The sequence below is a fragment of the Salvelinus fontinalis genome, unplaced genomic scaffold (genome assembly GCF_029448725.1).
Source record: "Salvelinus fontinalis isolate EN_2023a unplaced genomic scaffold, ASM2944872v1 scaffold_0015, whole genome shotgun sequence".
NCBI lineage: Eukaryota > Metazoa > Chordata > Actinopteri > Salmoniformes > Salmonidae > Salvelinus > Salvelinus fontinalis.
The window spans coordinates 198994-221175 of record NW_026600224.1 but is presented as its reverse complement, the minus strand read 5'-3'; the positions used below and the strand labels follow the sequence as shown (position 1 = coordinate 221175).

Below are 22182 nucleotides of genomic sequence, written 5' to 3'. Positions count from 1 at the left end.
CTAATAACAACATACAGGTGTATTAATACAGGTGTGATACTCAGTAGTCTATACTAATAACAACATACAGGTGTATTAATACAGGTGTGATACTCAGTAGTCTATACTAATAACAACATACAGGTGTATTAATACAGGTGTGATACTCAGTAGTCTATACTAATAACAACATACAGGTGTATTAATACAGGTGTGATACTCAGTAGTCTATACTAATAACAACATACAGGTGTGATACTCAGTAGTCTATACTAATAACAACATACAGGTGTATTAATACAGGTGTGATACTCAGTAGTCTATACTAATAACATACAGGTGTATTAATACAGGTGTGATACTCAGTAGTCTATACTAATAACAACATACAGGTGTATTAATACAGGTGTGATACTCAGTAGTCTATACTAATAACAACATACAGGTGTGATACTCAGTAGTCTATACTAATAACAACATACAGGTGTATTAATACAGGTGTGATACTCAGTAGTCTATACTAATAACAACATACAGGTGTATTAATACAGGTGTGATACTCAGTAGTCTATACTAATAACAACATACAGGTGTATTAATACAGGTGTGATACTCAGTAGTCTACACTAATAACAACATACAGGTGTATTAATACAGGTGTGATACTCAGTAGTCTATACTAATAACAACATACAGGTGTATTAATACAGGTGTGATACTCAGTAGTCTATACTAATAACAACATACAGGTGTATTAATACAGGTGTGATACTCAGTAGTCTATACTAATAACAACATACAGGTGTGATACTCAGTAGTCTATACTAATAACAACATACAGGTGTATTAATACAGGTGTGATACTCAGTAGTCTATACTAATAACAACATACAGGTGTATTAATACAGGTGTGATACTCAGTAGTCTATACTAATAACAACATACAGGTGTATTAATACAGGTGTGATACTCAGTAGTCTATACTAATAACAACATACAGGTGTATTAATACAGGTGTGATACTCAGTAGTCTATACTAATAACAACATACAGGTGTATTAATACAGGTGTGATACTCAGTAGTCTATACTAATAACAACATACAGGTGTATTAATACAGGTGTGATACTCAGTAGTCTATACTAATAACAACATACAGGTGTATTAATACAGGTGTGATACTCAGTAGTCTATACTAATAACAACATACAGGTGTATTAATACAGGTGTGATACTCAGTAGTCTATACTAATAACAACATACAGGTGTATTAATACAGGTGTGATACTCAGTAGTCTATACTAATAACAACATACAGGTGTATTAATACAGGTGTATTACTCAGTAGTCTATACTAATAACAACATACAGGTGTATTAATACAGGTGTGATACTCAGTAGTCTATACTAATAACAACATACAGGTGTATTACTCAGTAGTCTATACTAATAACAACATACAGGTGTATTAATACAGGTGTGATACTCAGTAGTCTATACTAATAACAACATACAGGTGTATTAATACAGGTGTGATACTCAGTAGTCTATACTAATAACAACATACAGGTGTATTAATACAGGTGTATTACTCAGTAGTCTATACTAATAACAACATACAGGTGTATTAATACAGGTGTGATACTCAGTAGTCTATACTAATAACAACATACAGGTGTATTAATACAGGTGTGATACTCAGTAGTCTATACTAATAACAACATACAGGTGTATTAATACAGGTGTGATACTCAGTAGTCTATACTAATAACAACATACAGGTGTATTAATACAGGTGTGATACTCAGTAGTCTATACTAATAACAACATACAGGTGTATTACTAAAGGTGTGATACTCAGTAGTCTATACTAATAACAACATACAGGTGTATTACTACAAGTGTGATACTCAGTAGTCTATACTAATAACAACATACAGGTGTATTAATACAGGTGTGGTACTCAGTAGTCTATTCTAATAACAACATACAGGTGTATTAATACAGGTGTGATACTCAGTAGTCTATACTAATAACAACATACAGGTGTATTAATACAGGTGTGATACTCAGTAGTCTATACTAATAACAACATACAGGTGTATTAATAGAGGTGTGATACTCAGTAGTCTATACTAATAACAACATACAGGTGTATTAATACAGGTGTGATACTCAGTAGTCTATACTAATAACAACATACAGGTGTATTAATACAGGTGTGATACTCAGTAGTCTATACTAATAACAACATACAGGTGTATTAATACAGGTGTGATACTCAGTAGTCTATACTAATAACAACATACAGGTGTATTAATACAGGTGTAATACTCAGTAGTCTATACTAATAACAACATACAGGTGTATTATTACAGGTGTGATACTCAGTAGTCTATACTAATAACAACATACAGGTGTATTAATACAGGTGTGATACTCAGTAGTCTATACTAATAACAACATACAGGTGTGATACTCAGTAGTCTATACTAATAACAACATACAGGTGTATTAATACAGGTGTGATACTCAGTAGTCTATACTAATAACAACATACAGGTGTATTAATACAGGTGTGGTACTCAGTAGTCTATACTAATAACAACATACAGGTGTATTACTACAGGTGTGATACTCAGTAGTCTATACTAATAACAACATACAGGTGTATTAATACAGGTGTGATACTCAGTAGTCTATACTAATAACAACATACAGGTGTGATACTCAGTAGTCTATACTAATAACAACATACAGGTGTATTAATACAGGTGTGATACTCAGTAGTCTATACTAATAATAACATACAGGTGTATTAATACAGGTGTGATACTCAGTAGTCTATACTAATAACAACATACAGGTGTATTAATACAGGTGTGATACTCAGTAGTCTATACTAATAACAACATACAGGTGTATTAATACAGGTGTAATACTCAGTAGTCTATACTAATAACAACATACAGGTGTATTAATACAGGTATGATACTCAGTAGTCTATACTAATAACAACATACAGGTGTATTAATACAGGTGTGATACTCAGTAGTCTATACTAATAACAACATACAGGTGTATAAATACAGGTGTGATACTCAGTAGTCTACACTAATAACAACATACAGGTGTATTAATACAGGTGTGATACTCAGTAGTCTATACTAATAACAACATACAGGTGTATTAATAGAGGTGTGATACTCAGTAGTCTATACTAATAACAACATACAGGTGTATTAATACAGGTGTGATACTCAGTAGTCTATACTAATAACAACATACAGGTGTATTAATACAGGTGTGATACTCAGTAGTCTATACTAATAACAACATACAGGTGTGATACTCAGTAGTCTATACTAATAACAACATACAGGTGTATTAATACAGGTGTGATACTCAGTAGTCTATACTAATAACAACATACAGGTGTATTAATACAGGTGTGGTACTCAGTAGTCTATACTAATAACAACATACAGGTGTATTACTACAGGTGTGATACTCAGTAGTCTATACTAATAACAACATACAGGTGTATTAATACAGGTGTGATACTCAGTAGTCTATACTAATAACAACATACAGGTGTGATACTCAGTAGTCTATACTAATAACAACATACAGGTGTATTAATACAGGTGTGATACTCAGTAGTCTATACTAATAATAACATACAGGTGTATTAATACAGGTGTGATACTCAGTAGTCTATACTAATAACAACATACAGGTGTATTAATACAGGTGTGATACTCAGTAGTCTATACTAATAACAACATACAGGTGTATTAATACAGGTGTAATACTCAGTAGTCTATACTAATAACAACATACAGGTGTATTAATACAGGTATGATACTCAGTAGTCTATACTAATAACAACATACAGGTGTATTAATACAGGTGTGATACTCAGTAGTCTATACTAATAACAACATACAGGTGTATAAATACAGGTGTGATACTCAGTAGTCTACACTAATAACAACATACAGGTGTATTAATACAGGTGTGATACTCAGTAGTCTATACTAATAACAACATACAGGTGTATTAATAGAGGTGTGATACTCAGTAGTCTATACTAATAACAACATACAGGTGTATTAATACAGGTGTGATACTCAGTAGTCTATACTAATAACAACATACAGGTGTATTAATACAGGTGTGATACTCAGTAGTCTATACTAATAACAACATACAGGTGTATTAATACAGGTGTGATACTCAGTAGTCTATACTAATAACAACATACAGGTGTATTAATACAGGTGTGATACTCAGTAGTCTATACTAATAACAACATACAGGTGTATTAATACAGGTGTGATACTCAGTAGTCTATACTAATAGCAACATACAGGTGTATTAATACAGGTGTGATACTCAGTAGTCTATACTAATAACAACATACAGGTGTATTAATACAGGTGTGATACTCAGTAGTCTATACTAATAACAACATACAGGTGTATTAATACAGGTGTGATACTCAGTAGTCTATACTAATAACAACATACAGGTGTATTAATACAGGTGTGATACTCAGTAGTCTATACTAATAACAACATACAGGTGTATTAATACAGGTGTAATACTCAGTAGTCTATACTAATAACAACATACAGGTGTATTATTACAGGTGTGATACTCAGTAGTCTATACTAATAACAACATACAGGTGTATTAATACAGGTGTGATACTCAGTAGTCTATACTAATAACAACATACAGGTGTGATACTCAGTAGTCTATACTAATAACAACATACAGGTGTATTAATACAGGTGTGATACTCAGTAGTCTATACTAATAACAACATACAGGTGTATTAATACAGGTGTGGTACTCAGTAGTCTATACTAATAACAACATACAGGTGTATTACTACAGGTGTGATACTCAGTAGTCTATACTAATAACAACATACAGGTGTATTAATACAGGTGTGATACTCAGTAGTCTATACTAATAACAACATACAGGTGTGATACTCAGTAGTCTATACTAATAACAACATACAGGTGTATTAATACAGGTGTGATACTCAGTAGTCTATACTAATAATAACATACAGGTGTATTAATACAGGTGTGATACTCAGTAGTCTATACTAATAACAACATACAGGTGTATTAATACAGGTGTGATACTCAGTAGTCTATACTAATAACAACATACAGGTGTATTAATACAGGTGTAATACTCAGTAGTCTATACTAATAACAACATACAGGTGTATTAATACAGGTATGATACTCAGTAGTCTATACTAATAACAACATACAGGTGTATTAATACAGGTGTGATACTCAGTAGTCTATACTAATAACAACATACAGGTGTATAAATACAGGTGTGATACTCAGTAGTCTACACTAATAACAACATACAGGTGTATTAATACAGGTGTGATACTCAGTAGTCTATACTAATAACAACATACAGGTGTATTAATAGAGGTGTGATACTCAGTAGTCTATACTAATAACAACATACAGGTGTATTAATACAGGTGTGATACTCAGTAGTCTATACTAATAACAACATACAGGTGTATTAATACAGGTGTGATACTCAGTAGTCTATACTAATAACAACATACAGGTGTATTAATACAGGTGTGATACTCAGTAGTCTATACTAATAACAACATACAGGTGTATTAATACAGGTGTGATACTCAGTAGTCTATACTAATAACAACATACAGGTGTATTAATACAGGTGTGATACTCAGTAGTCTATACTAATAGCAACATACAGGTGTATTAATACAGGTGTGATACTCAGTAGTCTATACTAATAACAACATACAGGTGTATTAATACAGGTGTGATACTCAGTAGTCTATACTAATAACAACATACAGGTGTATTAATACAGGTGTGATACTCAGTAGTCTATACTAATAACAACATACAGGTGTATTAATACAGGTGTGATACTCAGTAGTCTATACTAATAACAACATACAGGTGTATTAATACAGGTGTGATACTCAGTAGTCTATACTAATAACAACATACAGGTGTATTAATACAGGTGTGATACTCAGTAGTCTATACTAATAACAACATACAGGTGTATTAATACAGGTGATACTCAGTAGTCTATACTAATAACAACATACAGGTGTATTAATACAGGTGTGATACTCAGTAGTCTATACTAATAACAACATACAGGTGTATTAATACAGGTGTGATACTCAGTAGTCTATACTAATAACAACATACAGGTGTATTAATACAGGTGTGATACTCAGTAGTCTATACTAATAACAACATACAGGTGTATTAATACAGGTGTGATACTCAGTAGTCTATACTAATAACAACATACAGGTGTATTAATACAGGTGTGATACTCAGTAGTCTATACTAATAACAACATACAGGTGTATTAATACAGGTGTGATACTCAGTAGTCTATACTAATAACAACATACAGGTGTATTAATACAGGTGTGATACTCAGTAGTCTATACTAATAACAACATACAGGTGTATTAATACAGGTGTGATACTCAGTAGTCTATACTAATAACAACATACAGGTGTATTAATACAGGTGTGATACTCAGTAGTCTATACTAATAACAACATACAGGTGTATTACTAAAGGTGTGATACTCAGTAGTCTATACTAATAACAACATACAGGTGTATCAATACAGGTGTGGTACTCAGTAGTCTATACTAATAATAACATACAGGTGTATTAATACAGGTGTGATACTCAGTAGTCTATACTAATAACAACATACAGGTGTATTAATACAGGTGTGATACTCAGTAGTCTATACTAATAACAACATACAGGTGTATTAATACAGGTGTGATACTCAGTAGTCTATACTAATAACAACATACAGGTGTATTATTACAGGTGTGATACTCAGTAGTCTATACTAATAACAACATACAGGTGTATTAATACAGGTGTGATACTCAGTAGTCTATACTAATAACAACATACAGGTGTATTAATACAGGTGTGATACTCAGTAGTCTATACTAATAACAACATACAGGTGTATTAATACAGGTGTGATACTCAGTAGTCTATACTAATAACAACATACAGGTGTATTAATACAGGTGTGATACTCAGTAGTCTATACTAATAACAACATACAGGTGTATTAATACAGGTGTGATACTCAGTAGTTTATACTAATAACATACAGGTGTATTAATACAGGTGTGATACTCAGTAGTCTATACTAATAACAACATACAGGTGTATTAATACAGGTGTGATACTCAGTAGTCTATACTAATAACAACATACAGGTGTATTAATACAGGTGTGATACTCAGTAGTCTATACTAATAACAACATACAGGTGTATTATTACAGGTGTGATACTCAGTAGTCTATACTAATAACAACATACAGGTGTATTAATACAGGTGTGATACTCAGTAGTCTATACTAATAACAACATACAGGTGTATTAATACAGGTGTGAGACTCAGTAGTCTATACTAATAACAACATACAGGTGTATTACTACAGGTGTGATACTCAGTAGTCTATACTAATAACAACATACAGGTGTATTACTACAGGTGTGATACTCAGTAGTCTATACTAATAACAACATACAGGTGTATTACTACAGGTGTGATACTCAGTAGTCTATACTAATAACAACATACAGGTGTATTAATACAGGTATATTACTCAGTAGTCTATACTAATAACAACATACAGGTGTATTAATACAGGTGTGATACTCAGTAGTCTATACTAATAACAACATACAGGTGTATTAATACAGGTGTGATACTCAGTAGTCTATACTAATAACAACATACAGGTGTATTAATACAGGTGTGATACTCAGTAGTCTATACTAATAACAACATACAGGTGTGATACTCAGTAGTCTATACTAATAACAACATACAGGTGTATTAATACAGGTGTGATACTCAGTAGTCTATACTAATAACATACAGGTGTATTAATACAGGTGTGATACTCAGTAGTCTATACTAATAACAACATACAGGTGTATTAATACAGGTGTGATACTCAGTAGTCTATACTAATAACAACATACAGGTGTGATACTCAGTAGTCTATACTAATAACAACATACAGGTGTATTAATACAGGTGTGATACTCAGTAGTCTATACTAATAACAACATACAGGTGTATTAATACAGGTGTGATACTCAGTAGTCTATACTAATAACAACATACAGGTGTATTAATACAGGTGTGATACTCAGTAGTCTACACTAATAACAACATACAGGTGTATTAATACAGGTGTGATACTCAGTAGTCTATACTAATAACAACATACAGGTGTATTAATACAGGTGTGATACTCAGTAGTCTATACTAATAACAACATACAGGTGTATTAATACAGGTGTGATACTCAGTAGTCTATACTAATAACAACATACAGGTGTGATACTCAGTAGTCTATACTAATAACAACATACAGGTGTATTAATACAGGTGTGATACTCAGTAGTCTATACTAATAACAACATACAGGTGTATTAATACAGGTGTGATACTCAGTAGTCTATACTAATAACAACATACAGGTGTATTAATACAGGTGTGATACTCAGTAGTCTATACTAATAACAACATACAGGTGTATTAATACAGGTGTGATACTCAGTAGTCTATACTAATAACAACATACAGGTGTATTAATACAGGTGTGATACTCAGTAGTCTATACTAATAACAACATACAGGTGTATTAATACAGGTGTGATACTCAGTAGTCTATACTAATAACATACAGGTGTATTAATACAGGTGTGATACTCAGTAGTCTATACTAATAACAACATACAGGTGTATTAATACAGGTGTGATACTCAGTAGTCTATACTAATAACAACATACAGGTGTATTAATACAGGTGTGATACTCAGTAGTCTATACTAATAACAACATACAGGTGTATTATTACAGGTGTGATACTCAGTAGTCTATACTAATAACAACATACAGGTGTATTAATACAGGTGTGATACTCAGTAGTCTATACTAATAACAACATACAGGTGTATTAATACAGGTGTGAGACTCAGTAGTCTATACTAATAACAACATACAGGTGTATTACTACAGGTGTGATACTCAGTAGTCTATACTAATAACAACATACAGGTGTATTACTACAGGTGTGATACTCAGTAGTCTATACTAATAACAACATACAGGTGTATTACTACAGGTGTGATACTCAGTAGTCTATACTAATAACAACATACAGGTGTATTAATACAGGTATATTACTCAGTAGTCTATACTAATAACAACATACAGGTGTATTAATACAGGTGTGATACTCAGTAGTCTATACTAATAACAACATACAGGTGTATTAATACAGGTGTGATACTCAGTAGTCTATACTAATAACAACATACAGGTGTATTAATACAGGTGTGATACTCAGTAGTCTATACTAATAACAACATACAGGTGTGATACTCAGTAGTCTATACTAATAACAACATACAGGTGTATTAATACAGGTGTGATACTCAGTAGTCTATACTAATAACATACAGGTGTATTAATACAGGTGTGATACTCAGTAGTCTATACTAATAACAACATACAGGTGTATTAATACAGGTGTGATACTCAGTAGTCTATACTAATAACAACATACAGGTGTGATACTCAGTAGTCTATACTAATAACAACATACAGGTGTATTAATACAGGTGTGATACTCAGTAGTCTATACTAATAACAACATACAGGTGTATTAATACAGGTGTGATACTCAGTAGTCTATACTAATAACAACATACAGGTGTATTAATACAGGTGTGATACTCAGTAGTCTACACTAATAACAACATACAGGTGTATTAATACAGGTGTGATACTCAGTAGTCTATACTAATAACAACATACAGGTGTATTAATACAGGTGTGATACTCAGTAGTCTATACTAATAACAACATACAGGTGTATTAATACAGGTGTGATACTCAGTAGTCTATACTAATAACAACATACAGGTGTGATACTCAGTAGTCTATACTAATAACAACATACAGGTGTATTAATACAGGTGTGATACTCAGTAGTCTATACTAATAACAACATACAGGTGTATTAATACAGGTGTGATACTCAGTAGTCTATACTAATAACAACATACAGGTGTATTAATACAGGTGTGATACTCAGTAGTCTATACTAATAACAACATACAGGTGTATTAATACAGGTGTGATACTCAGTAGTCTATACTAATAACAACATACAGGTGTATTAATACAGGTGTGATACTCAGTAGTCTATACTAATAACAACATACAGGTGTATTAATACAGGTGTATTACTCAGTAGTCTATACTAATAACAACATACAGGTGTATTAATACAGGTGTAATACTCAGTAGTCTATACTAATAACAACATACAGGTGTATTACTCAGTAGTCTATACTAATAACAACATACAGGTGTATTAATACAGGTGTGATACTCAGTAGTCTATACTAATAACAACATACAGGTGTATTAATACAGGTGTGATACTCAGTAGTCTATACTAATAACAACATACAGGTGTATTAATACAGGTGTATTACTCAGTAGTCTATACTAATAACAACATACAGGTGTATTAATACAGGTGTGATACTCAGTAGTCTATACTAATAACAACATACAGGTGTATTAATACAGGTGTGATACTCAGTAGTCTATACTAATAACAACATACAGGTGTATTAATACAGGTGTGATACTCAGTAGTCTATACTAATAACAACATACAGGTGTATTAATACAGGTGTGATACTCAGTAGTCTATACTAATAACAACATACAGGTGTATTAATACAGGTGTGATACTCAGTAGTCTATACTAATAACAACATACAGGTGTATTAATACAGGTGTGATACTCAGTAGTCTATACTAATAACAACATACAGGTGTATAAATACAGGTGTGATACTCAGTAGTCTATACTAATAACAACATACAGGTGTATTAATACAGGTGTGATACTCAGTAGTCTATACTAATAACAACATACAGGTGTGATACTCAGTAGTCTATACTAATAACAACATACAGGTGTATTAATACAGGTGTGATACTCAGTAGTCTATACTAATAACAACATACAGGTGTATTAATACAGGTGTGATACTCAGTAGTCTATACTAATAACAACATACAGGTGTATTAATACAGGTGTGATACTCAGTAGTCTATACTAATAACAACATACAGGTGTATTAATACAGGTGTAATACTCAGTAGTCTATACTAATAACAACATACAGGTGTATTAATACAGGTGTGATACTCAGTAGTCTATACTAATAACAACATACAGGTGTATAAATACAGGTGTGATACTCAGTAGTCTATACTAATAACAACATACAGGTGTATTAATACAGGTGTGATACTCAGTAGTCTATACTAATAACAACATACAGGTGTGATACTCAGTAGTCTATACTAATAACAACATACAGGTGTATTAATACAGGTGTGATACTCAGTAGTCTATACTAATAACAACATACAGGTGTATTAATACAGGTGTGATACTCAGTAGTCTATACTAATAACAACATACAGGTGTATTAATACAGGTGTGATACTCAGTAGTCTATACTAATAACAACATACAGGTGTATTAATACAGGTGTAATACTCAGTAGTCTATACTAATAACAACACACAGGTGTATTGATACAGGTGTGATACTCAGTAGTCTATACTAATAACAACATACAGGTGTATTAATACAGGTGTGATACTCAGTAGTCTATACTAATAACAACATACAGGTGTATTAATACAGGTGTGATACTCAGTAGTCTACACTAATAACAACATACAGGTGTATAAATACAGGTGTGATACTCAGTAGTCTATACTAATAACAACATACAGGTGTATTAATACAGGTGTGATACTCAGTAGTCTATACTAATAACAACATACAGGTGTATTAATACAGGTGTGATACTCAGTAGTCTATACTAATAACAACATACAGGTGTATTAATACAGGTGTGATACTCAGTAGTCTATACTAATAACAACATACAGGTGTATTAATACAGGTGTGATACTCAGTAGTCTATACTAATAACAACATACAGGTGTATTAATACAGGTGTGATACTCAGTAGTCTATACTAATAACAACATACAGGTGTATAAATACAGGTGTGATACTCAGTAGTCTATACTAATAACAACATACAGGTGTGATACTCAGTAGTCTATACTAATAACAACATACAGGTGTATTAATACAGGTGTGATACTCAGTAGTCTATACTAATAACAACATACAGGTGTATTAATACAGGTGTGATACTCAGTAGTCTATACTAATAACAACATACAGGTGTATAAATACAGGTGTGATACTCAGTAGTCTATACTAATAACAACATACAGGTGTGATACTCAGTAGTCTATACTAATAACAACATACAGGTGTATTAATACAGGTGTGATACTCAGTAGTCTATACTAATAACAACATACAGGTGTATTAATACAGGTGTGATACTCAGTAGTCTATACTAATAACAACATACAGGTGTATAAATACAGGTGTGATACTCAGTAGTCTATACTAATAACAACATACAGGTGTATAAATACAGGTGTGATACTCAGTAGTCTATACTAATAACAACATACAGGTGTATTAATACAGGTGTGATACTCAGTAGTCTATACTAATAACAACATACAGGTGTATTAATACAGGTGTGATACTCAGTAGTCTATACTAATAACAACATACAGGTGTATTAATACAGGTGTGATACTCAGTAGTCTATACTAATAACAACATACAGGTGTATTAATACAGGTGTGATACTCAGTAGTCTATACTAATAACAACATACAGGTGTATTAATACAGGTGTGATACTCAGTAGTCTATACTAATAACAACATACAGGTGTATAAATACAGGTGTGATACTCAGTAGTCTATACTAATAACAACATACAGGTGTATTAATACAGGTGTGATACTCAGTAGTCTATACTAATAACAACATACAGGTGTGATACTCAGTAGTCTATACTAATAACAACATACAGGTGTATTAATACAGGTGTGATACTCAGTAGTCTATACTAATAACAACATACAGGTGTATTAATACAGGTGTGATACTCAGTAGTCTATACTAATAACAACATACAGGTGTATTAATACAGGTGTGATACTCAGTAGTCTATACTAATAACAACATACAGGTGTATTAATACAGGTGTAATACTCAGTAGTCTATACTAATAACAACACACAGGTGTATTGATACAGGTGTGATACTCAGTAGTCTATACTAATAACAACATACAGGTGTATTAATACAGGTGTGATACTCAGTAGTCTATACTAATAACAACATACAGGTGTATTAATACAGGTGTGATACTCAGTAGTCTACACTAATAACAACATACAGGTGTATAAATACAGGTGTGATACTCAGTAGTCTATACTAATAACAACATACAGGTGTATTAATACAGGTGTGATACTCAGTAGTCTATACTAATAACAACATACAGGTGTATTAATACAGGTGTGATACTCAGTAGTCTATACTAATAACAACATACAGGTGTATTAATACAGGTGTGATACTCAGTAGTCTATACTAATAACAACATACAGGTGTATTAATACAGGTGTGATACTCAGTAGTCTATACTAATAACAACATACAGGTGTATTAATACAGGTGTGATACTCAGTAGTCTATACTAATAACAACATACAGGTGTATAAATACAGGTGTGATACTCAGTAGTCTATACTAATAACAACATACAGGTGTGATACTCAGTAGTCTATACTAATAACAACATACAGGTGTATTAATACAGGTGTGATACTCAGTAGTCTATACTAATAACAACATACAGGTGTATTAATACAGGTGTGATACTCAGTAGTCTATACTAATAACAACATACAGGTGTATTAATACAGGTGTGATACTCAGTAGTCTATACTAATAACAACATACAGGTGTATTAATACAGGTGTGATACTCAGTAGTCTATACTAATAACAACATACAGGTGTATTAATACAGGTGTGATACTCAGTAGTCTATACTAATAACAACATACAGGTGTATTAATACAGGTGTGATACTCAGTAGTCTATACTAATAACAACAACATTGTAGACCTCCACAAGTCTGGTTCATCCTTGGGAGCAATTTCCAAACGCCTGAAGGTACCACGTTCATCTGTACAAACAATAGTACGCAAGTATAAACACCATGGGACCACGCAGCCGTCATACCGCTCAGGAAGGAGATGCGTTCTGTCTCCTAGAGAAGAACGTACTTTGGTGTGAAAAGTGCAAATCAATCCCAGAACAACAGCAAAGGACCTTGTGAAGATGCTGGAGGAAACGGGTACAAAAGTATCTATATCCACAGTGAAACGAGTCATATATCGACATAACCTGAAAGGCCACTCAGCAAGGAAGAAGCCACTGCTCCAAAACCGCCATTAAAAAGCCAGACTACGGTTTGCAACTGCACATGGGGACAAAGATCATACTTTTTGGAGAAATGTCCTCTGGTCTGATGAAACAAAAATAGAACTGTTTGGCCATAATGACACATTCCTCAGTTCCTGTTTTCTTGTTATTCAGCATTTTTCCATCTTGTCTCAACCTTGTGGTTTGTACAGTCGACACCCCTAGATTAACAACAGCTTTTCTGCAGTCACGCTATGTTTTGTGATCAACATGTCCTACTTCTATAAGGCATATATTTATGTTAAAAGAGAACAAAACCATCCTTTACGGAGGGAAAAGGGGGAGGCTTGCAAGCCGAAGAACATCCCAACCGTGAAGCACGGGGGTGGCAGCATCATGTTGTGGGGGTGCTTTGCTGCAGGAGGGACTGGTGCTCTTCACAAAATAGATGGTATCATGAGGCAGGAACATTATGTGGATATATTGAAGCAACATCTCAAGACCTCAGTCAGGAAGTTAAAGCTTGGTCACAAATGGGTCTTCCAAATGGACAATGACCCCAAGCATACTTCCAAAGTTGTGGCAAAATGGCTTAAGGACAACAAAGTCAAGGTATTGGAGTGGCCATCAAAAGTCCTGACCTCAATCCTATAGGCAATTTGTGGGCAGAACTGAAAAAGCGTGTGCGAGCAAGGAGGCCTACAAACCTGACTCAGTTACACCAGCTCTGTCAGGAGGAATGGGCCAAAATTCACCCAATTTATTGTGGGAAGTTTGTGGAAGGCTACCCGAAACATTTGACCCACGTTAAACAATTTAAAGGCAATTCTACCAAATACTAATTGAGTGTATGTAAACTTCTGACCCACTGGGAATGTGAAGAAATAAAAGCTGAAATAAATCATTCTCTCTACTATTATTCTGACATTTCACATTCTTAAAATAAAGTGGTGATCCTAACTGACCTAAGACAGGGAATTTTTACTAGAATAAATGTCAGGAATTGTGAAAAACTGAGTTTAAATGTATTTGGCTAAGTTGTATGTAAACTTCTGACTTCAGCTGTACTGTATCCCGGCACGTCTCAGTGACTTAGTACAATAAGGGGTGTGGTTGCTGGAGGTCAGTGGGCGTGGTTTGTCCTGTAAGTGCATTACCGTAGTTACCATAGGCGTGTTCTCAGAGTGATTGTTTGTCTGTTTACTTCAGGACCCCGCTACCCCTCGGGCTAGCCCCGCCCACTCGCCCGAGGGGAACAGCATCGGTAAGCCCCGCCCCCAGAAGGACACGCCCACCAGCCCCGCCTCTGTAGCGTCGTCCAGCAGCACGCCTTCCTCCAAGAACAAGGAAAACCATGTAAAGAACGTGTGTGTGTGTGTGTGTGTGTGTGTGTGTGTGTGTGTGTGTGTGTGTGTGTGTGTGTGTGTGTGTGTGTGTGTGTGTGTGTGTGTGTGTGTGAGACGAGAGAGCTATGAAACTGGAAAGGGAACTATGTGAGGATTCAGTGATGATAATGTAGTTGTGACGACCACCATAGTCCTTACAGAGTTTAGAAACTGCTATGCATTAAAACCCTGTTAGTTACACTAGAGATTAAGCCTGCTCTCCCTCCCTCACTGCTTTGCTCTAAACTGGTTCCCAAATCAAAATCAAATGTATTTACAAATCATACAGTTTACAAATTGGCTCATTCATCCCCCTCCTCTCCCCTGTAACTATTCCCCAGGTCGTTGCTGCAAATGAGAACGTGTTCTCAGTCAACTTACCTGGTAAAATAACGGTAAAATAAATAAATAAATATAGACCTTCTTACATCAGCTGATATCTCAAAGTGCTGTACATAAACCCAGCATAAAACCCCAAACATCAAGCAATGCAGGTGTAGAAGCACGGATGGAATCAAATTCCTTGTTTAGGGCACTACGTTTAACCAAGACGCTAATGGAATCAAATTCCCTGTTTAGGGCACTACGTTTCACCAAGACGCTAATGGAATCAAATTCCCTGTTTAGGGCACTACGTTTCACCAAGACCCTAATGGAATCAAATTCCCTGTTTAGGGCACTACGTTTAACCAAGACCCTAATGGAATCAAATTCCCTGTTTAGGGCACTACGTTTAACCAAGACCCTAATGGAATCAAATTCCCTGTTTAGGGCACTACGTTTAACCAAGACCCTAATGGAATCCCAAATATTACTCTGTTCACAGGGCAGAAATATATAAGTATGACATGTTGGGTTAGTTAAATCCAGTGAGCTGTTAGAGACAGAGAAGCTGACTGATTCTACAGTAACTAGAAGACAGGAGCAGGGACACAGACAGGAGCAGGGACACAGACAGGAGCAGGGACACAGACAGGAGCAGGGGACACAGACAGGAGCAGGGACACAGACAGGAGCAGGGGACACAGACAGGAGCAGGGGACACAGACAGGAGCAGGGGACACAGACAGGAGCAGGGGACATAGACAGGAGCAGGGACACAGACAGGAGCAGGGGACATAGACAGGAGTAGGGACACAGAGAGGAGCAGGGGACACAGACAGGAGCAGGGGACATAGACAGGAGCAGGGGACATAGACAGGAGCAGGGACACAGACAGGAGCAGGGGACATAGACAGGAGCAGGGACACAGACAGGAGCAGGGGACACAGACAGGAGAAGGGACACAGACAGGAGCAGGGACACAGACAGGAGCAGGGGACACAGACAGGAGCAAAGGACACAGACAGGAGCAGGGGACACAGACAGGAGCAGGGACATAGACAGGAGAAGGGACACAGACAGGAGCAGGGGACACAGACAGGAGCAGGGAAACAGACAGGAGCAGGGAAACAGACAGGAGCAGGGGACACAGACAGGAGCAGGGGACACAGACAGGAGCAGGGGACACAGACAGGAGCAGGGACACAGACAGGAGCAGGGGACACAGACAGGAGCAGGGACACAGACAGGAGCAGGGACACAGACAGGAGCAGGGGACACAGACAGGAGCAGGGACACAGACAGGAGCAGGGACACAGACAGGACAGGGACACAGGCGGGAGCAGGGACACAGACAGGAGCAGGGGACACAGACAGGAGCAGGGACACAGACAGGAGCAGCGACACAGACAGGAGAAGGGACACAGACAGGAGTAGGGACACAGACAGGAGCAGGGGACACAGACAGGAGCAGGGACACAGACAGGAGCAGGGACAGACAGGAGCAGGGACAGACAGGAGCAGGGACACAGACAGGAGCAGGGGACACAGACAGGAGCAGGGGACACAGACAGGAGCAGGGACACAGACAGGAGCAGGGACACAGACAGGAGAAGGGACACAGACAGGAGTAGGGACACAGACAGGAGCAGGGGACACAGACAGGAGCAGGGACACAGACAGGAGCAGGGGACACAGACAGGAGCAGGGGACACAGACAGGAGCAGGGGACACAGACAGGAGCAGGGGCACAGACAGGAGCAGGGACACAGACAGGGACACAGACAGGAGCAGGGACACAGACAGGGACACAGACAGGAGCAGGGACACAGACGGGAGCAGGGACACAGACAGGAGCAGGGACACAGACAGGAGCAGGGGACACAGACAGGAGCAGGGGACACAGACAAGAGCAGGGGACACAGACAGGAGCAGGGGACACAGACAAGAGCAGGGGACACAGACAGGAGAAGGGACACAGACAGGAGCAGGGACACAGACAGGAGCAGGGACACAGACAGGACAGGGACACAGACAGGAGCAGGGGACACAGACAGGAGCAGGGACACAGACAGGAGCAGGGACACAGACAGGAGCAGGGACACAGACAGGAGCAGGGACACAGACAGGAGAAGGGACACAGACAGGAGCAGGGACACAGACAGGAGCAGGGACACAGACAGGAGCAGGGAAACAGACAGGAGCAGGGACACAGACAGGACAGGGAAACAGACAGGAGCAGGGACACAGCCAGGAGCAGGGACACAGCCAGGAACAGGGACACAGACAGGAGCAGGGACACAGACAGGAGCAGGGACACAGACAGGAGCAGGGACACAGACAGGAGCAGGGACACAGACAGGAGAAGGGACACAGACAGGAGAAGGGACACAGACAGGAGCAGGGACACAGACAGGAGCAGGGGACACAGACAGGAGCAGGGGACACAGACAGGAGCAGGGGACACAGACAGGAGCAGGGGACACAGACAGGAGAAGGGACACAGACAGGAGCAGGGCCACAGACAGGAGCAGGGCCACGGACAGGAGCAGGGGACACGGACAGGAGCAGGGGACACGGACAGGAGCAGGGGACACGGACAGGAGCAGGGGACACGGACAGGAGCAGGGGACACGGACAGGACAGGGGCACAGACAGGAGCAGGGACACAGACAGGAGCAGGGACACAGACAGGAGCAAGGGACACAGACAGGAGCAAGGGACACAGACAGGAGCAGGGGACACAGACAGGAGCAGGGACACAGACAGGAGCAGGGGACACAGACAGGAGCAGGGGACACAGACAGGAGCAGGGGACACAGACAGGAGCAGGGGACACAGACAGGAGCAGGGGACACAGACAGGAGCAGGGGACACAGACAGGAGCAGGGACACAGACAGGAGCAGGGACACAGACAGGAGCAGGAGACACAGACAGGACAGGGGACACAGACAGGAGCAGGGACACAGACAGGAGAAGGGACACAGACAGGAGCAGGGGACACAGACAGGAGCAGGGACACAGACAGGAGAAGGGACACAGACAGGAGCAGGGGACACAGACAGGACAGGGACACAGACAGGACAGGGGCACAGACAGGAGCAGGGGACACAGACAGGAGCAAGGGACACAGACAGGAGCAGGGACACAGACAGGAGCAGGGACACAGACAGGAGCAGGGGACACAGACAGGAGCAGGGGACACAGACAGGAGCAGGGACACAGACAGGAGCAGGGGACACAGACAGTTATGGCTAAAGCCACTGAAGAGTGACTGCAATGCAGTTGGCGTTCCCACATTTGTTAATCTCTATCTCTCTCCGTTTCTCTATCTATCCCTCTCCCTCCGTCTTCCTCTCTCTCTGTCCCTCCGTCTCTCTCTTCTTGTGCAGAATGACAAGTCATCAATGCCAGGCCTGAAGTCGACCACTCCCACCCCTCGTAGCGACGCCCCCACCCCTGGCACCTCCACCACTCCTGGGCTGCGGCCCATCCTGGGCAAACCCCCTGGCTTGGACGCTCTGGGTTAGTACTGCACTCTCACTGGCAATCTCTGCCATTCGTCCCAAATGCAACCCACTGCCCCATCTAGTGCACTACTTTTAATTAGGCCCATAGAGCTTTGGTCAAAAGTAGTCTATTACCCAAAATGTTAACAATATTAGCACAAGTTTCGGTGGAGGCTTACTAAATATTATAATGTTGGCAAACAAAAAAGATCTTATTGCAAAGACAAGCAGTCCAGCTCATAAAGTTCTACATATATAGGTAGGAGCTACCGAATGTCATTTTGGTGAGTTTTACAAGCGAATATGAACGAGAGACATTGTGCAAATGAACAAAGTTTTGACACATGCTTGTCTGAAGGAAGAACAGTACTGGCTCTGGGGCAGCATGTCAACACACTGTGTCTGTGTAGAGTCTGGAGTCTGAAGGAAGAACAGTACTGGCTCTGGAGCAGCATGTCAACACACTGTGTCTGTGTAGAGTCTGGAGTCTGAAGGAAGAACAGTTCTGGTTCTGGAGCAGCATGTCAACACCCTGTGTCTGTGTAGAGTCTGGAGTCTGAAGGAAGAACAGTTCTGGCTCTGGAGCAGCATGTCAACACCCTGTGTCTGTGTGGAGCCTGGAGTCTGAAGGAAGAACAGTACTGGCTCTGGGGCAGCATGTCAACACCCTGTGTCTGTGTAGAGTCTGGAGTCTGAAGGAAGAACAGGTCTGGTTCTGGAGCAGCATGTCAACACTGTGTCTGTGTAGAGTCTGGAGTCTGAAGGAAGAACAGTACTGGCTCTGGAGCAGCATGTCAACACCCTGTGTCTGTGTAGAGTCTGGAGTCTGAAGGAAGAACAGTTCTGGTTCTGGAGAAGCATATCAACACCCTGTGTCTGTGTGGAGTCTGGAGTCTGAAGGAAGAACAGTTCTGGCTCTGGAGCAGCATGTCAACACCCTGTGTCTGTGTGGAGTCTGGAGTCTGAAGGAAGAACAGTTCGGGTTCTGGAGCAGCATGTCAACACTGTGTCTGTGTGGAGTCTCCATAGGTACCGCTATGTTCTTAACTTACTTGCCTAGTTAGGTCCGCTGTGACCTGTGTGTATTTAATAGTAATGTGTCCTCTGCTGTGACCTGGGTGTATTTAATAGTAATGTGTCCTCTGCTGTGACCTGGGTGTATTTAATAGTAATGTGTCCTCTGCTGTGACCTGGGTGTATTTAATAGTAATGTGTCCTCTGTCTTCTGCTGTGACCTGGGTGTATTAAATAGTAATGTGTCCTCTGCTGTGACCTGGGTGTATTTAATAGTAATGTGTCCTCTGCTGTGACCTGGGTGTATTTAATAGTAATGTGTCCTCTGCTGTGACCTGGGTGTATTTAATAGTAATGTGTCCTCTGCTGTGACCTGGGTGTATTAAATAGTAATGTGTCCTCTGCTGTGACCTGGGTGTATTTAATAGTAATGTGTCCTCTGCTGTGACCTGGGTGTATTTAATAGTAATGTGTCCTCTGCTGTGACCTGGGTGTATTTAATAGTAATGTGTCCTCTGCTGTGACCTGGGTGTATTTAATAGTAATGTGTCCTCTGCTGTGACCTGGGTGTATTAAATAGTAATGTGTCCTCTGCTGTGACCTGGGTGTATTTAATACTAATGTGTCCTCTGCTGTGACCTGGGTGTATTAAATAGTAATGTGTCCTCTGCTGTGACCTGGGTGTATTTAATAGTAATGTGTCCTCTGCTGTGACCTGGGTGTATTTAATAGTAATGTGTCCTCTGCTGTGACCTGGGTGTATTAAATAGTAATGTGTCCTCTGTCCTCTGCTGTGACCTGGGTGTATTTAATAGTAATGTGTCCTCTGCTGTGACCTGGGTGTATTAAATAGTAATGTGTCCTCTGCTGTGACCTGGGTGTATTTAATAGTAATGTGTCCCACCTCTCTGTGTCTCTACTTCTATCTTTTGTTTCTCTTCACCTCGGTTCATTTTCAGTGCTTTATTGGCATGACATTATATATTTGCCAAATATACTGTATTTTCATCACATCAACAGTAATATGATGGTAATTCTCCTCTCCAGCGGCCCCAGCCCTGAGGACTCCCCTGTACCCTCCCTTCGTTATGATGGGTCACCACCATGAGATGAACGGAGGTCTGACCAGCCCTGGTGTCTACGCCGGGCTACACATCTCTCCTCAGATGAGCGTTGCCGCCGCCGCCGCGTACGGACGATCACCCATGGTGAGATATACTACACGCCGCGGATAACTAGCGGTCGTATCTATCTCGGGGTGGGTTTGTGTGAGTTAATCGTAGAGGTATTAGTGAGTTAATCGTAGAGGTGTTAGTGAGTTAATCGTAGAGGTATTAGTGAGTTAATCGTAGAGGTATTAGTGAGTTAATCGTAGAGGTGTTAGTGAGTTAATCGTAGAGGTGTTAGTGAGTTAATCGTAGAGGTATTAGTGAGTTAATCGTAGAG

At 38.7% G+C, this 22182-nt stretch overlaps 1 protein-coding gene across 1 annotated transcript in view; it reads left to right on the top strand.

Annotated features, from left to right (window-relative positions):
- LOC129842126 (transducin-like enhancer protein 3-B) overlaps positions 1-22182 on the top strand; it is a 173158-nt gene that overhangs the window by 130126 nt on the left and 20850 nt on the right. The window contains exons 12-14 of the mRNA XM_055910526.1: positions 15716-15862; positions 19606-19738; positions 21784-21944. Coding sequence (XP_055766501.1) covers positions 15716-15862; positions 19606-19738; positions 21784-21944 — 441 coding nt within the window. The remainder of the gene's footprint in view (positions 1-15715; positions 15863-19605; positions 19739-21783; positions 21945-22182) is intronic.